Source organism: Ctenocephalides felis, unplaced genomic scaffold (genome assembly GCF_003426905.1).
Source record: "Ctenocephalides felis isolate EL2017-DRISC unplaced genomic scaffold, ASM342690v1 CF-g0.4_SCAFFOLD_01886, whole genome shotgun sequence".
Lineage (NCBI taxonomy): Eukaryota > Metazoa > Arthropoda > Insecta > Siphonaptera > Pulicidae > Ctenocephalides > Ctenocephalides felis.
The window spans coordinates 62263635-62284226 of NW_020538040.1; the positions used below are offsets into that span (position 1 = coordinate 62263635).

General features: G+C 30.7%; 2 protein-coding genes across 2 annotated transcripts in view; one reads left to right on the top strand and one right to left on the bottom strand.

Annotated features, from left to right (window-relative positions):
- LOC113377636 (kinesin-like protein KIF13B) overlaps window positions 1–20592 on the top strand; it is an 88125-nt gene that overhangs the window by 39274 nt on the left and 28259 nt on the right. The window lies entirely within an intron of this gene.
- On the bottom strand, window positions 42–2165 carry LOC113378206 (leucine carboxyl methyltransferase 1-like). Its single transcript, XM_026618736.1, has 6 exons — window positions 1875–2165; window positions 1272–1462; window positions 1020–1203; window positions 711–952; window positions 520–629; window positions 42–240 (listed from the first exon to the last, which is right to left on the bottom strand). The coding sequence occupies exons 1-6, from the start codon at window positions 1951–1953 to the stop codon at window positions 42–44; spliced, it is 1005 nt and encodes a 334-aa protein (XP_026474521.1). The 5' UTR covers window positions 1954–2165.

Below are 20592 nucleotides of genomic sequence, written 5' to 3' on the forward strand. Positions count from 1 at the left end.
ATAATAAATATTTCACGACCTATATATAAATATATATATATTTAAAGGAATTCTTCACTTGCAAATAGTTGGCCATTCCAAGCCACAGAGATGCAATAGTGTTGGAACAATTGAGTAAGAAGTTCTCCTTCATCTAGCATTTCTATATGCTCTATCCTTTCTCGTTCAGCTGAGGATAACATATTATAAATCTTTACCATATCCCAGCTGTGGCATCCCAGCCAACCAGCATCTAGAAATCTAACATAAAACTTAAAATATTTATAAGTCAACCAAAGTACAAAAATAAATAAATGTTTGATGAAGCTCAATCCTTTTTCAGAAAATTAGTTAGCATTATGTACGCAATATTAATATTGATTATAGTTTTATAAATGAATTTCAAGTGACAATATTATTTCTGTTAGCTTCATTATGTACTTCGTGTATATAACTAAATCCACTCAACAGCTTCACACAATTATTTAGTTTTTAGTTGTTTTATGGTTTGTGTTACAATAATATAAGTATAAGTAGCACCTTTGTTGATGAGTTTCAATATTAGCGCAAGCACTGACACCATCCAGACAACAACCTCGAGATGCTAAATTAGATAGCATTACATTTCCAAATCTATCATTCATATTCACCTGAAAAAAAAATAGATTACCTGATATATATATATATATATATATATATATATATATATGTATATACATTTATCTATATACCTGTTCGTAATTAATAAATAAAGCAGACTTAAACCTGGAAGCAAATAAATTGAGCATTTTTTGACTATGTTGTAAATCTATATAAACCAATACACATTCTGCAATGAATAATGTAGGAAGTTCATAATTAACCTCAGCTTGATTTAATTTATTTTCTATATCAGTGATATTCCTCAAATCCAGTCCGATAAGATGATAATTACTTGCATGTAAATCAGTAGTACTCAATTTTATTTCACCATCTATGAAACAACATAACAATAATAATATAAAAATAAGAAACCTTAACAGACATTTTTATAGAATTACCTTCACCATGAATTTTTTCAAGAAGAACTTTATTTCGCTTTATAGCATAACACTTTCTAGACGTGACTGTCGGAAAGTCAATTTCTATAAAGTTATGAATTTTCTGATTGACATCTTTCAGCCTCCAGTACAAAGTGTCAAAACCACAGCCAAGATTAATAATTTGGCTTTTGCAACCACTCTTCTGCAATAGTGCAATAGATTAATCAAATAACTGTAAATGAAAACAAGAAGCATACATATAAAACTTACTTTTAAAAATTTGTCAATGAACAATTCAACACCTTTGACTCTAGCATAATAACCTCTATTAATTTCTGGAGCCTTCCTCTCGCAATTCTTAACAAAATATGATATATACTTGTCGTCCCAATATCCTAAATTCACAGCACATTTCTTGCACTCGCTAGCATCATTGTTTGTGGCAATGACTGCTTCGTCACCTGTATATACATTGGCATAATTCATCCTGTGTTGATAAAAAATGCTTTAAGGACAAATTAGGCTATGAACGTTTTCATCTCACAGCATTAATTATATCCTGCGTCTTATTAATACATGTAACTTTCTTAAAATCACTTCTGTCATGTTATCATGGATGTAGCCAAGTTCATTTTGACAGAATTCGATACTCTAAAACATGACGTCTTGCGCGAACGTGTTGGTATGATATTCGCGCCATAGACATTTCAGGCAAATTCAATTTTCAACGCATATTATTTTAAAACATATTTTATTTTACAACTATACAGCAGTGTAATTTAAGATAATTTCGAGAAAATATGCAATTTACTTTTAAGAACATGTTATTATTACAAGGTTTGTCCTTTTCAATTAGCTACATAGAAAACATACCGCTGAAGCCTATTTGTATAGAACCCGGGTCCTTTTCTCTAAGTAGTTCATATTTTCGAATAGGATACCTCAATAGCATATTTTATAATACACTGTTGTTGTGAATATTGGCGTCTCAATGGATAACTCCAGATACAGTAAACCCTCGCTTTACGCGGCAAGTGCGTACCGTGCAGTATGGGAACCGTGCTATAAGAAACTCGTATTTAACATACAATTCAGGCTAATTCGTAGTGCGTTCTATGGAACCTTACATAGTGCAGTATGGGATCTGTACTATGAGAGATTCACAGTTGGTACAAATCGGACCATTTTTATCGCGCTGTATGGAGACCAAGAAATACAACTTGAAGTAGGAGTAATACGGACGAAATGACATGTAGTACATTGACACCTTATTCAAAAATTGGCGCGACGCAGTAGTGAGCTCAAATGTGTTCTTAGGGTTCTTAGGCAGCTTTCATATAATCAGGCATGTCTAAAAGATAAAAGTCGATAACAAAATTTACATCAATACCCTTTTGCACAACGAACTTATGGGCTGTTGACCAAATACCGTGTAATAAGAAGTCCGTGTAGTCGGAGGGATGTCGGATTTTTAGCTCCGTGTAGTATGGGAACCGTGTATCCAGAGTGCCGTGTAAAGCGAGGGCCTACTGTAAATAGATTTTTTAAATCACGTTCAACTTCACTGACTTGAAATTATTTTATAAAATTTCTTTTCTATGTGTCTGAACTTGACTTTTGTTTTTGAAGGATGTACCAACCAGTTCTAGCAAAGATAATAAAAAAAATCGAATGAAAGAGAATTGCAATGCAATAATTGGGTTTATTATTTTTGACGCAATTATGCGCTGCATGGTAGATGAAAGGAAATTGAACTGAAGTCTATCATCTTAAGTTTTCCATGTGCCTGTGGTAGACTTTTCCAGCGACAGCTTGATTAATCTTAGCTTTTTACAGGCTGGTATCCAGGATTTTAGACTCAAACGAAATTTGCAGTTTCCCAGCCATATTTTTTCGCATGTTGCGGAAGGGGCGCGCTCTAAAATAACAATACACTGGGGCCTCGCCTAGATACGTTCCGCAAAACTTGGCCGTAAAGCGAAAAGCCGTATAACGAATCAATTATTCTAATATGTATTCATACAAATTCAATGGGATCGGTTCCAAATTTAATAAATATATAATATGGTTTATCATTCAAAATGCATTTTATTTTTTTATTTTGTTTAAATTATAAACATATTTAACAAGAACATAAATTTTACATAAAATAAAAAACTTCAAAAACATTCCATAATTTTTAAATAAAAATGAAACAACTAAAACCTACAGATCACTGTCACCATCATTTTGCGCTGGTGGTTTGAAAAATTTGTCTAAAGTTGTTTGTCTTGCCTTCTTGTCTATTTCTTCCTTTAGTGATTTATAACAGCTAATGGCTGAGTTAATTCCTCGAGACACCATTAGTGCTACGTTCGACGTCAGGATCGTTTTCGAAGAGGATGTTTATTTCTTGTTCAAAATATGAAAAAGCGCTCGACATGATTTTTGATGTTAGCTGTTTGGATACAACAGGTTCTGTATCTTCATCAATTGCCGGCTCTGCTTGCAACTGAATGAGTTCCTCATATGAAAGGGGTTCCCTATCAGCTGCAAGTACATAGATCCAGCACATCAGATTCGTTTAAATCTTCAAAATCGAGATCATGTGCTAAATCCAAAATATGTTTTGTCTAACTTCAGGAAGAAAATTAACTTCTGCATCGGTAGTTTTTATACATTCTGGCTATATTTTTTTCCAAACTTGGTTCATTGTTGTCGATTTCATTTCCCTCCAGGATTCACTAATGTTCTCAACAGCATCCTTGATATTATAGTTTTTCCCAAACGTTTGAACATTTGAAACGTAAAGATATATAAAAATTTTCATTTTCGATTTTTTTACGGGAAGTTAAAAAAGCCGTTATAGCAAAACATTTTAGGCCGTATATCGAAAACGTTCCTTAATTAAAGAGGGCCGTTATAGCGAAAGGCCGTATAAAGAGCGGCCGTATAAAGAGCGGCCGTATAGCGAGGCCTAGGTGTACAGTACAACCTCGTTCATCCGGACCTCGGTTATACGGATTAGCGATTATCCGGACTACCAACCGCAACCAATTTATATGTATGTACATTCTTACAAAACGAATTTTTGCATAATTCATGCTGCAATTTAGTATTTGCATGTAACGTAATCTAAGAAACATGTATGTACATATTTCTCAATTTTTCAATTTTTATTATAATCCTTTTTAACAAATACAATTTTATTTTATTTCAAATTAACTACATATATTTTCCATAAATTGACAAGATTCGATCCAAATAAGATCCCTGTCGTGTGAGTCGAACACGCTACTAAGTGAGCTATGCTCGCCACATACATAAAGAAGTGTTAATTTCTTAATAAACATTGATTTTTGTTGATATCTATGTATGTATTTGCTATTTTTAATAAATACACAACATTATAATTAGAGAATAATTATTCTTCATATATTGGATTATCCGGATTTTTGACTACCCGAATGCCCATCGACAACGCAATTAGTCTGGTTAATCGTGGTTGTATACTGTATATTAGTGTTATTTTTTCATTGTAATTTTTTTCCATACAAGATTTGGAAATGGGATGGGCAATTTATTAAAATTGCATAAAAAAATTATTATAATTGATTAGATTGTATTTAAAATAGGAAAATTTATTCCTTAATCATATTAACTATAAAATTTACTAGTTGTAATATTGTTGCCTTAAGGCAAGTTGCATGCATTTTCAGATACGTGTAAATAATCGACTTTATCAATAAGAATTATAATTAGCTATTTAGATAAAAGTTCAACTGTTTGTTTGAAAAATTGTTTTTAATGGAAGAGCGTCATCGGCAACGATGACATATGGCACCGGAATTGACTGGCCACGTAATGGCTTTGCTTCGGGTATATTCAAAGAGTTGTTTTCCAAACATGCCGATAGTGAACAGTTCGCATATACGCCCCCGTCTGAGACTCTCCGATTACTACCTACATCTATATACAAAAATTTATAATCAGCATTAACTATAGCCATTAATACAATTCCTGAATCTTCTGGTGCCTTCATTACCACATGTTTTCCATCAATAGCTCCTATGCAATTTGGGTAGTTCCAGGTAACATCAAATCGCTGTGCTTCATTTTCCCACTCCTCTGATGTACCAGAATCTGTAAAAATAAGAACAAAACATTTAATTTTCATTTAATATTTTAATTGTTTTTAGGACCATGATGAGGAAATGAAAAATAATTCAGATTACGCACAGACGCCAATTACGCAGGAAGTAGACAATCATCCTTCAGGTTCAAGAGGGTCTGGACAGACTTCTGTTACAAAACCTCATAAAAAAACGGGCACCCGATTCAGTTAAAAAGGATGATAAGTTGCTGAATTAACTTGTTTACGAGCTCCGAAAGATCAATTGAACCTATTTGGAGAGTTTGTCACTGCAGAGTTGAGAGGAATACGCTCTGAAGATATCCGAAAAAATTAAAACGCAAGATTCAGAGAGCTATTTTAGAGGCAAATGAGGAAGACGACATGCGAGAAGTATCCTCCCCCAGTACACACTCTATGGTCTCTCCAAGTAATTTGAGTGAGTACTCCGGTACATCGAGCACTCCAGTAGTATACCAGATGATTTCTCGAACGCAAAACGAGACTACTGTAAGATTATGTAACGCCCATTTTAAATCATTTCATTTTCATATTAAATCATCTTGTGATTGTTGATACAGTAATAAATCTTAATAAAAAAATATACTTCAATAACTAAATGTACCAATTAATCGATTATTACGCGCCAATTAATAGATATATTACTCGCAAAGTTTTCTTAACCCTCTATGAGTAAAATTTTGTTTTACATAAAAAAAAATAGGGGTACAAATACTTCGAGTTTAGTTAATTAGTCACAACTGAACTGGGCAACTAGTGGATGCCATCCGTTCAAAAAAGCCATATAAACTCTAAATGAGCTATAAATATTTAGAAAAAATTTAATAATGAATAATATCTGAAATGTGGCTTGATAGTTACAAAAAAGTTTAAGTTGAAATAAATAAGGCCAATAATTTTGTAGGTCGAAACACGTAGAAATGTTGCAAATTATAAGAATAATTTAATGTGTCATAAAATATTTGAAAAAAAGGTATTAACGTTCCCTTTTTGCATAATTTTTAAATGTTTGTTTTAATTTTTTTTAAATTATTGACAATTTTATATTGTTATGCTTAATGTCGTTTTAGTTCTATATTAACTTAAGTTAATTTTTACAGTAACGATTCTAATTCTGTATTCTCATATCTATAAATTTTGAGTTTTGCTCAGTTCAGTACAAAAATTAATGCAAACTTTAAATTTTTTAATAAACTCAACTTTTACTGCATTATAATGTGAAAAATGTTAAATATGCGTCTGCTATATTTTCAGTGAAGAAGACTTACGTGTTTGGTACAAATTAAAAAAAAAAATTACATTGTGTTTCAGTAAGGTGACCATACGTCCCGGTTTGGCCGCGACAGTCCTGGATTTCAACCTAGTGTAGAGCAATAATTGTCCGGATTAAGACATTTTGTCTCGGATTGTCTCAGGTTTTTAAAAAGTATCGGTTCAATTTGAATCTTCGCAAATACTTGATAATAAGATTACAATTAGCCTTTACAATTAAAATAAAATATGCTTATATCAAACATAGGGCAGCTATGTTCATTTTTAATTGAAAATATAGATCAAAATATGTTTCCAATTGAAAATTAGCCTATCTCGGGTCCCGCGGTGTGAAATGGAAAGGAGAAAAACTCTCACACTACTTCTTCCCTGAATCGAGTTTAGGTTTAAATCAGCTCACAGACCTGCTTTAGGCAGTACTATACCCATTATTATATCAAACAATATGTTGTCGAATTCAAAATTTCAAAGGCAGCCCGCCTCACATTTAAAACGATTAAAAAAAACGAACGAAAATGATTTGTATTGCATTCTTAAATAGTATTTGTTACTTCAAATCATATTTGAGTTATTAACTTCCCCGTCGTCACGGATTAGCAAAACTAAAAGGATTTATTTCGGTTGCAAACATAATCTACTCTACTCCCAAGCACAGTATACGTTTCATATGCAGACATCCATATGTGGTGTCGCCTCACATCACAAAGTATTTCAAACCTGCAAAATATTAAGAATAATTTAATAATTCATAAAATATTTGAAAAGAAAAGGATTTTGATGAAGTTTTCATTTTTTGCATACTTTTAAAATATATAGGTGCTAGAAACATACATTGATGTTAATTTTAAAGATGCTCAAAATACAATTTAGAAATTCTTTTGATGCACATATTTCCATGAAAACATATCAAAATTTATTTACACTTACATTGATTAAATACTTTATTGTGGCAACGTGCAAGCAAATTAATTAACACAATGGAGTTAACGTACGTATAAACACAATAAATACAATTATTCTATATTTAACAATTTATATAAATTTTACATGTTTATGCTAACCACTTAATATGTACTCTATGTATTGTCTAGATATAAAATATAACATACAAATATTTAACTAAATATGACACAAATTAGAACCATCACACTGTTTCTAAAAAGTTGCAGTAAAATTTGAATTAGCAATATTTAATAAAAATATCTTTTAATTTTAACTTTAAAATTTAATTGGCCTATTACCGATAAAAAAGTAGAGAAAAACTTTTACTCCTACATGTACTTTATATACTTAATGAAAACCATTCAGATGAAAACATATTTCCGCTATTTTTAACATTTCAATTTCATTATTTTAGCAATTTTTAAAATTGAAGAATATTAAAAAAAAAACAATTAAATAAAGAAAATTAAATATAACGTTTATAATACCGATAGCATTTGCATGCAGTGCACATTTGCAATATTTACCAAAATTGTAAATATCGCAAAATATGAAATACCTAATACAATTGCTTACAACATACTTGTTAGTAAAACGGAACGATTGTTTCAAGAAAATTATCGGAAAATCAAAGTTTTAAATTTCTTTGGCATTTTGTGGAAGAAGGCGTCATAGTCAAAAAGTGGATACACGATTTTTCTCAATTTGCTATTGTCGACATTGAATCAATAGATTATTAAAGACAATAACAATTCATTATTTAGTAATTAATACCTATATTACATTTTTGTTTCATATTCTACGATATGCGCTACACAATTAGGCATATCAAGACATTATTGTCATTTTATCACCACATTTAAATTGATTATGCATTTCTAATATATCTTATAAATAGAATTTATTTTATTTGATATAATTTAACAAAAAAACGATTCAAATTATGTTGTGCGTTGAGTATTATTCAAAAGTTGTAAACATTTTTCAGTCTGTTTTTAAATTCCGCATATTTGGTATTTAAAATTATGTTATATTTAGTTAAAATCGTCTTATAATGGCATTTATTATTTACTAACGGTCTATTCGGTAACCGCAAAACTCAGCGAAAGAAATATTTCAACAAACATAAATATAATTTTAGTACATCAGTGTCATGTATACGAAACTAAGGATAACTATTCATAGTTATGTAGACTGGATTTTACAATACCATCAATAATTTTTCCGTAAATAAAAATTAAATCAAGTTTAGTAAATTGTAAAATTTTGAATTTTGAGAATAACGGCATAAAACGTAAATTTTATTTTGATCACGTTTTAATTTTAATTTGCGAATGTACAGAAGCGAACGGAAGAATTGATCAACCCCCAGAGATGTCTTTTCTTCATCTGAAATAAAAATTAAATAATTTCAGAATAATTTATACAGTAAATAAATAAGCAATAAAATATAAAATATACAATATTTTATGTTAAATATATTTATATTAATAATATAATTGATATAAGATCTATCTACATATATATATATATATATATATATATATATATATATACTAGCTGACCCGGCAAACGTTGTTTTGCTAAGTAATGTATATTCTAATCAATTTCTAGAGATATTCCGATATTCCGATATTCCGATATTCCAATATTCGGATATTCCGATATTCCGATATTCCGATATTCGGATATTCAGATATTCAGATATTCGGATATTCAGATATTCAGATATTCAAATATTCCGATATTCCGATATTCCGATATTCCGATATTCCGATATTCCGATATTCAGATATTCAGATATTCAGATATTCAGATATTCAGATATTCAGATATTCAGATATTCAGATATTCAGATATTCAGATATTCAGATATTCAGATATTCAGATACTCAGATACTCAGATATTCAGATATTCAGATATTCAGATATTCAGATATTCAGATATTCAGATATTCAGATATTCAGATATTCCGATATTCCGATATTCCGATATTCCGATATTCCGATATTCCGATATTCCGATATTCCGATATTCCGATATTCCGATATTCCGATATTCCGATATTCCGATATTCCGATATTCAGATATTCCGATATTCCGATATTCCGATATTCCGATATTCAGATATTCAGATATTCAGATATTCAGATATTCAGATATTCATATATTCAGATATTCAGATATTCAGATATTGAGATATTCAGATATTCAGATATTCAGATATTCAGATATTCAGATAATCAGATAATCAGATAATCAGATAATCAGATAATAAGATAATCAGATAATCAGATAATCAGTAAATCATATAATCAGATAATCAGATAATCAGATAATCAGATAATCAGATAATCAGATAATCAGATAATCAGATAATCAGATAATCAGATAATCAGATAATCAGATATTCAGATATTCAGATATTCAGATATTCAGATATTCAGATATTTAGATATTCAGATATTCAGATATTCTGATATTCAGATATTCTGATATTCTGATATTCTGATATTCAGATATTCAGATTCAGATATTCAGATATTTCGACATTCCGATACTCCGACATTCCGATATTCCGATAGAGCTAAATGTACAAAAAACGGCAGTTTTTGAGAGAACTAAGTGTCCGATTTGAATGATTCAAAGAACTTTCTGCTTGTTTTAACAATTTTGAAAAAAAATTGTTATAATTTTTTTTCAAATTTTATTTTCTTGAAATTTTTAAGTTACGAAGTTTCAAGTAACATTCGATGAATTAACAAACAATTATCTGACTACGTTCGGTAAAATTGCCAGCTACTTCATCATTGTAGAAATGTATTTTTTTGATGTCTTTCAAAAATTTGTTATCTACACCTTTTTACCCTATAGGCGGGGTAACTTGGAACGGTCAGGTGGCAAACACGTTTAAAACCTTATTTTAATTTAAAGGTATTTTACAAAATAATTACATTTTTAACTAATGCAAAAAAACTAACAACGGAAGAAAATACTTTTATTATGAATTTTCAAAGATGACCGATATTTTGTCAATACAATCAAACTGGAAGTTTTATATACTTTCTATAGAAAACATGGTATAATCCAATCCAAGTTGTTTTTGGTCTTTCGACTTATATTGTCGTAAATATTTACGTAAAACTTCCTATTAAAAGTAATTGAACACCATCTGTCAAGAACTTTTGACATTTCACGTAATAGCCACCGTCTATTGTTTTATTCAAATTACGCTTCTACAAAAATTTTTAATTAAAAATGTAAAGTTTCTACACGATTTTGGAATAATATCTCACCTTTTGGTCTTTCTCTGGATTGGCACGAATTTTTCAAGACTAAGACTGGCCAAATCGGCTTAGCCGTTTTCGAGTTTTACTTAGACATTTGAAAAAAAGCTCCATATATATATATATATATATATATATATATATATATAACTCGTTAGAATAAAATGATTAGTATTAAATATAAATAAAATAAGGCTCAACGTATTCAACATATAAAACTGATGTACATTATTTAGGTTTTAAGTCCTTAGTCTCGATAAATTGAGCAGCATAAATTTGATAATTTTATAAAATACAATGCATAATACTCTTCTTTTATCTATGGTTACATTGAGCATCAATCGTAAGTCTGCATTTCATTTCTTGTACTTATGGATACATTTCTAATATCATTTTCTTTTTATAAAAAATCAGGAAACTATCAATTTAATTGGAATTGACTACTAAAAGCCGCAGAAATACTTTAAATGATATAATTCTGAAGTATGCTTTACCTGAATGTTATCTTCTTGCCTTTCCATATATGCCTAGTGATGCCAAAGGCGGAGGCGGTGGTCCTCGTCCATTATATGTAATTGCTGTTGAGCCATTCATCAGGTGTGATGTTTCCGTACCGTCGTTCAGATCTAAGCCCGCTACCATTTGCATGATTTCTCTTTCCTTTTAGCATCTTCCCTGGTTTCCTGTTGTTGAGGCATCTTTGAAGGTTGAGGTGAAAATTGTAATGATGCCAGGCTTCCGTGACTTCTGCTTCGGTGTTCCTGTCGTATTGAATAACTAAAGGCGCGCTCGTTTAAATGTCCTTTACGACGGTAAATACCAGTACCGTTAGGAGAATCGCCGCCACCCGACGTTCCATTTTCCTGACCTAGCCTGTCAAGGCCCTCAGCTTGAGACAGAGATAATTTTCTTGAAATGGTCGCCAGTGGTCGCTCTAATGTAGGAGGATAAACAAACATTGGAGCCATCATTGGTGTCATCGGGACAGGAATATTTGCAGCATTTTTGCTATGGCGCTGCTTCTTTCGGGCCATTTTCGGTGCTTGTAAAGTAGCATATTGTGGATAACGCTGCATTTGTTGAGGAAATTGAGGTTGGGAATGCATGAATTGCTGAGGGGGTAACATAATAGGAGGAGGCCGACTTCGATGCGAAAACGTGTGGAATTGTCGTGGAATTGGCGCTGCGTGATATACCATCATAGGTGGTGCTCGCATAAGTTGCTGTTGACCTGGTGCTGGTCTCGACCGTTTCTTTTTACGATTTTGGTCTTTAGATTCCTTAGTAAGAGGCGGAGGAGGTGGCGGTGCTGGTTCAGATATTTGCCTCACTCTGGCAGGTCTACCTAGTGTTGATCCTCCACTATATATATCTGCATCTAAGTCATTTAATCTGTCTACAGATCCACCCCAAATCTTATGATTCTCATCCCCATTATATATTGATCCAGAGTCGTCTGCGGCTAATTCTGCACTACTTGCATATGTAACAGTGCTATCTTCGTGTCTCAACTTTGTTCCAATTGTGTCTATCGTAGCAGTGCTACCGGCACGTGAGCCCCATCCGACTGGAGCACTTAGGGTTCCGCATAAGCTTCCGTCACTAGATCGAGACTGATGCTTAGCATATGAACTGTCAGCGTATGCATGAAAACAACAACGCACTAAGGCGTTTGCCGCAGCTTCACGTTTACATATGAATGCGTGGCATTCGAGAACTTTTATACCTGAAGTCCTACGTAAAATTGCAGCAAACAACGGAGGGTGCCTAGACCTAGCTGGGGCTTTTGCAAACGGTGAGTCGAGAGGTAGAAATTTTGGTTCGGGATCAGATCTTGAGCGATCGGGTACTAATACATGACGAACCGCCGCACAATAGTGCAATGAATCAATGGGAAAAAATCGAGTGACTTGTTTGCGGTTTTCGTCGACATTTTCCAGTAAGATACCATTCGACCAAACACTTAACCAGGAGTCAATGCCTCGTGCTCCTGCTGCGCCTTCGGAAGGATAAAGACTGCGTAAAGGTTCTTGTATGCCTTGCAAACCATCTTTACTCTGCCTAGGCACTGCACTGCCAAGGTATAACACACGACAACGACATATCGGAGTAGATTCGGTCATAATTATTTATTATTATAGTATATTGTATCACATAGAAATTAGAAATAAGAATTAGGTACAACAAACAAGTCATTAACACATTCAACACTGCTTCAAATAGAATCCCGGACTCTGGCCGGGCACATTCAACATTATTTCGTACACATTCACAATTCTTAAGCAATGTCGAGTGACATTAAGCACTCAAAATGGCCACTAATAAGAAACTTTTCTTGATTATTCCAATTGAAAATGAATATAAACGTTAGAACCGTATTATCTTTCAGGAACATGTTATGTTCATATATATCTATCCGTAACTAGTATCGTAATTATTTATTGTATAACACTTGTAACTTTCAATATGTACTGTTAATGCAGAACCATCGACTTGCCTTGCAAGACTTTGTATGGAATGTCATAGCACGAAGTCTCGATCATTTCCTTCAGACCTCTTCGTCATCTCGTTCTATCGCACTCATTCTCCTTTGTGCGCGCCGTTGCTGATGCGAACGCACGGCAATAATGTGGCCTATACACACCATACACCTTGCACAGGTACATCGCTGAATGTAAAATTTTACTAACACTAACCTCGTTGATGACTACAAACCGACGAGCCGACGAGCCGACCGACTTGTATGCTAAATTCATTTATATGTGCTAATTCGCGGCTGCATCATAACGTCGATGTTAGTTAAGATTTAAATTGATACTGTTTTAAATATCAATCGAGTATCGTCAAGAGGCAGGTAAGTAGCTTTGTAAAGTATTCAAAATGTGTAGTAACTAGTGGCGCATGGCATCGCGCTTTGGGGCTAATTGCTAGAACTTTCCGTATTTAAAAATATTTTTTTATAAAAAAGATTCAAAATTTTTTATAACTTTGAAAAAATTAGATTTTTGAGAATTTTTAAAAAATTTTGACTTTTTGAAAAATCAGATTTTTTTATATTTTTAAATATTTTGGAAATTTTGAACTTTTTCTCAAAGCGCTGCTTTAGCTGCGTAGAGACAAAATATCGAAGCGTCGCAGCCTCACGGATAAACATTGTTACGGAACCCATAGAAATGCGAACAATTTTTTTTTATTATTAAAATCTCTATAAAATATCTGACAATTTAATGTTTATATGTCTAATTATAATTTCTGACCGTCAAATGGCATTTTTTTAAATTTACATTAGCCTTTTCAAAAATTTTACCGGTTTTTCATTTTGTTAATAGAAATAAAACGTTTTTTGAATCATTCAAATCGGACGTTCCATCATCTCAAAAATTGGATTGCCATTTTTGGCTCTTTTTCCGTATCTTTGCTTTTGCCAAAAACTAATCAGCACGGTCTCCCCGTCAATACGAATCATACACACACACATAAATTTTTTCTAGAGTTTAGAAAGCCAAAATGTTTAGAAGGCTTTGAAACGTAAAGATATATAATAATTTTCATTTTTGATTTTTTCGCGAAGCTTAACCCCCTGGAAGTTAAAAATCACGAAAGAACTCAGTTAATACGATTAATTTTTTTAAAAGTGTGACCGTTGTTGGTGATTTAAGTTGAGCGCTTGGTTGGAACATTAGGTTTGACACTTGATTAATTAATTAATTTAGTACACTCTTTGAGGCAAGAACCATATTTTTCAGTTAAACCATATAATTTTACGAGTTGAAAATTTCGCTCCCATACAATATAAATATATCGATTTCGAAATATACTATGCTATGTTTCAAAATAATTAAAGAGTGAAATAATTGATGAAGAAAATCAAATTTGTGTTGAATTAATAATCAGACCTAATTTCAACAATCTTCCGAATTTATACCTATTCCCTTTGGGAAGAATGTTTATCATATTCTCGTTTCTAGAAATATTTCCATACACAATGTGCATAATGCACATGCACATAACGCAACATTGAGCACTGCGTTTTGCAGCACTTTCTTCATAATCTCAAAAGGCAGATGAAGTATCCATCTATTTACTGTTCAGATGCGCTAAACACACACTCAGATATTTTATATATATATACATAATATATAATATTTTTTATTTCAACGATTGGCTTTAAATAAACATTAAAGATATGTCTCAACGTCAAACAAAAAATCTAAATCTTATATATATATATATATATATATATATATTAATTGTTTAATATGAACAAAACAGCACTCAGATTTGTTTAACACAACTTTATTTTATGATTACAGACGTTTCGAGACCATGGTGTGTCTCATCTTCAGTGTAATTTCAAAAACAGTTACTTATATATACACATTCTTTAATAATTTATTTAAATTTCATTAATTTTGATATACAAAAAACACCAACTATTCCTTGCAATGCTTGACACAGTACTAAAGAAACATATAACACTTACAGAAATATTCTAAACAAATTTGAAGTACTTATCTAGATGGAGACAGAGAGGGTATCATTATAATGTAAACAAAAGGAGTGCTATCGCATACAAAAATCGATAAAAATGAAAAAACAAATTAATTTATTGAAAAGAATAAGATAAATGAAAAAATTTATAAATTATTAATGATGTTTATATAAGTGTCATGTAAAATATTTGTGTCGGTTCTTAGATTTATGCTATTGTTAGTCCGAACTATTAACATTGATTCTGCCATGCTCCGTTTAAATAAGTCTTTCTCATGGAATAAAATTTGGGGATTGACAAAATCAATAATTATAATTAATTAATATTAATTATAACATTAATAATTTATAAATTTTTTCATTTATCTTATTCTTTTCAATAAATTAATTTGTTTTTTCATTTTTATCGATTTTTGTATGCGATAGCACTCCTTTTGTTTACATTATAATGATACCCTCTCTGTCTCCATCTAGATAAGTACTTCAAATTTGTTTAGAATATTTCTGTAAGTGTTATATGTTTCTTTAGTACTGTGTCAAGCATTGCAAGGAATAGTTGGTGTTTTTTGTATATCAAAAATTAAATGAAATTTAAATAAATTATTAAAGAATGTGTAGTATATAAGTAACTGTTTTTGAAATTACACTGAAGATGAGACACACCATGGTCTCGAAACGTCTGTAATCATAAAATAAAGTTGTGTTAAACAAATCTGAGTGCTGTTTTGTTCATATTAAACAATTAATATTCGTTCCACTCATATCATAAAATTCTATATATATATATATATATATATATATATATATATATATATATATATATATATATGGCGCAAATGGGCCATTCCATATTAAATAAATATAATTTGAAATGAAATAGTTAGTGTCATATATATATATATATATATATATATATATAAGTATATTTAATAGGTAAGTCCTGGATATTTTTAATATATCGATTGTTTCTTTTCCGAACAGTAAATCCAATAATAAAAAACAATTTGTTTTTTGAAGATGTTCAATAACGACGTTTCGGAACTAGATACGTTCCATCATCAGGTTTATTCTGTCAAAGACAATGTTTTTTAAAACTATTGATTAACATTAATTAATGATAGTTATTACTGATTATTTAGAAAAATTATAAAGGAATGGATTATGTTATTAAGGAATTAAGTTGTTAAGGAATCATTATTAAACATCTTCAAAAAACAAATTGTTTTTTTTATTATTGGATTTACTGTTCGGAAAAGAAACAATCAATATATATATATATATATATATATATATATATATATATATATATATATGTTATATATATTTGGTTTTAACTATGCACTCGTCGAGCGATAAATACGCTTAATATCAAGGCATTATGTGCTCTTTTAATTTTCTCTCTTTATTAATTATTATTAGTTGTGTTGTTGTTTTGCACAAGTTTAGTGTTTATTAAATTTTATATATTTTTTGAGGTTTTCCTGGTTTGATTACTGAATGATGACACACATTAAGTGTCGAAATGTTAATAGAATAAAGCATTTTTCTATTTTAACCATATTTTAATTCGACAATTGGGCTGCTAATAGGGTATTTGATAATAGCAAATATAATAAAATCATGAATCATAAAATAATATAGTAAACATATATATATACATTCTTTATTTACTTATAAATAACAAAATAAATAATTACTTAACAGTAAATTATGCTCTATTATACTCAGTAAGTCTCTTCTACATCACAATTTTCAGATTCATGACCAAATTCTGAAAAACAAAAAAATAATTAATTAATAGATGTTAAACTATTTGCAATGAACTTACGTTAGTACAATCTTAATTTTATAACAGATGATTTGAGTTGAAAAAAATATTGAATTTTTTCGTAAAATCCTTACCTTCGCAAATTTCACAATAAGGTCGCGGTGGCGGTACAGTCCTGGTTTGCGTTTTGATAGGACTGTCGGTATCCTGTTTGGGACAATCTTCAGTGTCATGAGCGTCGAATTCCTCGCAAATATCACAGTATAATCTTGGCGTCGGCATCTTTTTACTCTTCATGCACCTAAGTAATTATAACATATCAACTAACCAATCAATTCAAAACTCAATATTCATAAAAACACAACAAAAACTGATTTTTAACACTATACAATTTTAATTTTAATAGTACTACTTACAACAATTCAGGGTTAAAATTACCGCCTTCCAATACATCTATTTTACTTTGCAATTCACTCTGCCTGTGCTGCATATCAGCGATTATGGAATTTAAAAACTGAACTTGACTGTCCAAAAATAACTCATTTTCGGATTTGGAGTTATTGTTGTCGACCTTTGTTCGAATAAATATTTATGTTACACAAATGTTATATATATATATATATATATATATATATATATATTTAATATATACATATATTAAATGTTAAATATGAACAACCCAACACTCAGAATTTTACACACACTTTAAATAATTACAGACGTTTCGAAATCATGGTATACCTCATCTTCAGCATAATTTCAAAACTGTAAAAATTATATACTAATACATTATTTAATATCTTATTAACTTCCCGTAGGACAAGTTATAGTAATCGCAAAAAAATCGAAAATGAAAATTTTTATATATATTTACGTTTCGAAGGTTTCTGAATATTTTGGCATACCTTAGAAAAAATGGATGTATGTGTGTGTGTTTATGTTTATTTGTGTGTGTGTGTGTAGATATGTGTGTGTGTGTGTGCGGATACAAATTTTCGTCGACGATTTCGGGAACACCGATCAACCGATTTCAATAATTCAAAAAACATTCAATTCCTATTGATAAGGAGACGTGCTGATTAGTTTTTGGCAAAGGCAGGTCTAACCGTTCCGAAGATACGGGGCAAAAAGTGCCAAAAATGGTAACTCAGTTTTTAAGAGAAGGGAGTGTCTGATTTTAATAATTAAAAAAACTATTTACTTGTATTGACAAGATGAAGATTTGATCAAATTTTCATAAAGGTCTAGCGGTTTCGGAGATCTAGTGAAAAAAGTGAAAAAAATGCCATTTGGCGGTCAAAAATGATCATTACACATATGCACATCAAATTATTAGATATTTTACAGAGATTTTAATAATAAGTATAAATTTTGTTTACATTCCTATAGGTTCCGTATCAATGTTAATCCGTTAGACGGCGACGCGGCGCTTACGCGCTTTGACATTTCGTCTCTATGCTGTTAAAGCAGTACGTTTGCTTTGAAAAAAAGTTCAGAATTTCCAAAAAAGGTCAAAAAAAAATATTTAAAAAAAAAAAAAAAAAATTGTCAAATTTATAGTTTCTCAAAAATCTAATTTTTTCGAAACAAAATTTTTTCAAAAATGTTAATAGTTTTTAAAAAAAATAATAATTTTTGGTACGGGAAGTTCCAGCAATTTGCCTTAAAGCACGATGCCATGCGCCCCACTAGTTTAAATTATATTTAATTTTTAGAACAAAAACACCAAGTTTCTCTTACAATGCTGGTAACACCGTACTAAATATGTGAATATATACAAAAGTACGCTTGTGGATCACGCTAATGTCAACAACCATAAGTTGGATTTTGATAATCCTCCAATCGTATTGTATGAAATTTGTAACCTTTTTTGTTTACTATTTTCATTCATTTACCTTATTCTCTTCAATAAACAAATCTGTTTTCACATTTGTTGATGCTATGTACTCCTTTTGTTTACATTATAATAATATCCATCTTTGTCCCTTCATCCTCGACACTTATGATTTGTTTTCAAATATTTCTAAGCATTGTAAGAGAAAGTTGGTGTTTTTGTTTTAAAAACTAAATATGATTTAAATAAAATATTAAATAATGTATTAGTATATAATTTTTACTGTTTTGAACATGAGGCATACCATGATCGCAAAACGTCTGTAATTATTAAACAAAGTGTGTGTAAAAATCTGAGTGTTGTGTTGTTTATTTTTTAACATTTAATATTCGTTCCACTCATATCACAAAATTCTATAATATATTGGGGAAGTACGGACAAAATGACATGGTGTTTTCTTTTTTAATGATTTTTATTAATTTAATGATATCATAATCAGTCTCAATCGTTTTTAATTATCTTACACTCATTGACTACCAGTAAGATAGACTTTTTATTATGTAGGAAATATAATAACATATACATTGAGAAAAAATGCAACTAATTACAAACATCATTTTGTGCATATAGTACGAACAAAATGACATATATGGTAAGGACATAATTAGAACAAATTTTTAGACAAAGGCAGTTCACCAATAAATCGTTTGGTTTTCATTAGGAACAAATCATACATCACACAACAAAAGAGGTCTTTGCAATAAATGCAAGTCTTTTCTTTTTACCGGTTTATTTTTTGGTCTTTTTTTAGAAGTAGTTAAAGTAAAAGTTACAAGCCAATCACCTTTGATAGGTTTGAATTTTCTCCTTCCTTAGCCTCGAATGAACTACCCTGTATATAGGAAATATATATATGGTATATATATTATTTACTTGGTGTTACTGCCTGAATCAAAATAACTCATCAAAATATATGTATATATATATATATATATATATATATATATATATATATATATACAGTAGAACCTCGATTATCCGGACCTCGGTTATACGGATTCGCGATTATCCGGACATAATCGCGTCGGAACTTGCATATTCTGATGTGCGTATATACATTAATACATTCTCTGTTTTGACGTGCATATATACATTTTTAAAGGGTGGTGTTATCCCTAAATATTATAGAATCATTAAAAAAGGCGAATCCGACCGTAAGTTAGCTGATAGGTATGGTGCAGTGTAGATACATCCACTATAAGCGATATTAAAAAGAATGCCGCTTCAATTTTGTCGTACACTTTAGATAGTAAAGAGGGTAGTGAAAATCGGAAAATGGTGAAGAGACCGAAAAATGAACTCTTAGAAGAAGCTCTATATTGTTGGTTTTTACAAAAACGATCAACAAATTATTTGTAAGCAACTTTTCTTCTTCATTGATACTTTACGTACCACCTGAATTATTTTACCTCATGTTAATATTATATAATATGTATAACGTAATCTAAGAATATATGTAAGTGTTAATTTTCTAATAAACATCGATTTTTGTTGATATCTATGTATGCATTTGTTATTTTTGATAAACAAAAATTTATTATTCATAATTTGGACTATCCGGATTTTCGATTATCCGGATGCCTATCGACAACAATTAGTCCGGATAATCGAGGTTCTACTGTATATATATATATATATATATATATATATATATATATACATATGCGTGTGTGTGTATGTGTTGATATGTCCACAAATCAAACTCTTTGCACTCGTATGCCGCCGTTTCGAGTTAAACATTAATTTAATATAGAAAACTTACCGTGGGCACGGAGTCTCCAGGATCAATACTGCTATGACTCCT

What these genes read in the sequence shown, in the direction of transcription:
- LOC113378206 (XM_026618736.1), bottom strand. Translation starts at nt 1,953, where the DNA reads ATGCTATTGAGGTATCCTATTCGAAAATATGAACTACTTAGAGAAAAG. An exon ending in TCATTGACAAATTTTTAAAA is followed by an intron (nt 1,204 to 1,271) that starts GTAAGTTTTATA and finishes GCACTATTGCAG; the next exon opens with AAGAGTGGTTGCAAAAGCCA. An exon ending in ATTGAAACTCATCAACAAAG is followed by an intron (nt 241 to 519) that starts GTGCTACTTATA and finishes GTTTTATGTTAG; the next exon opens with ATTTCTAGATGCTGGTTGGC.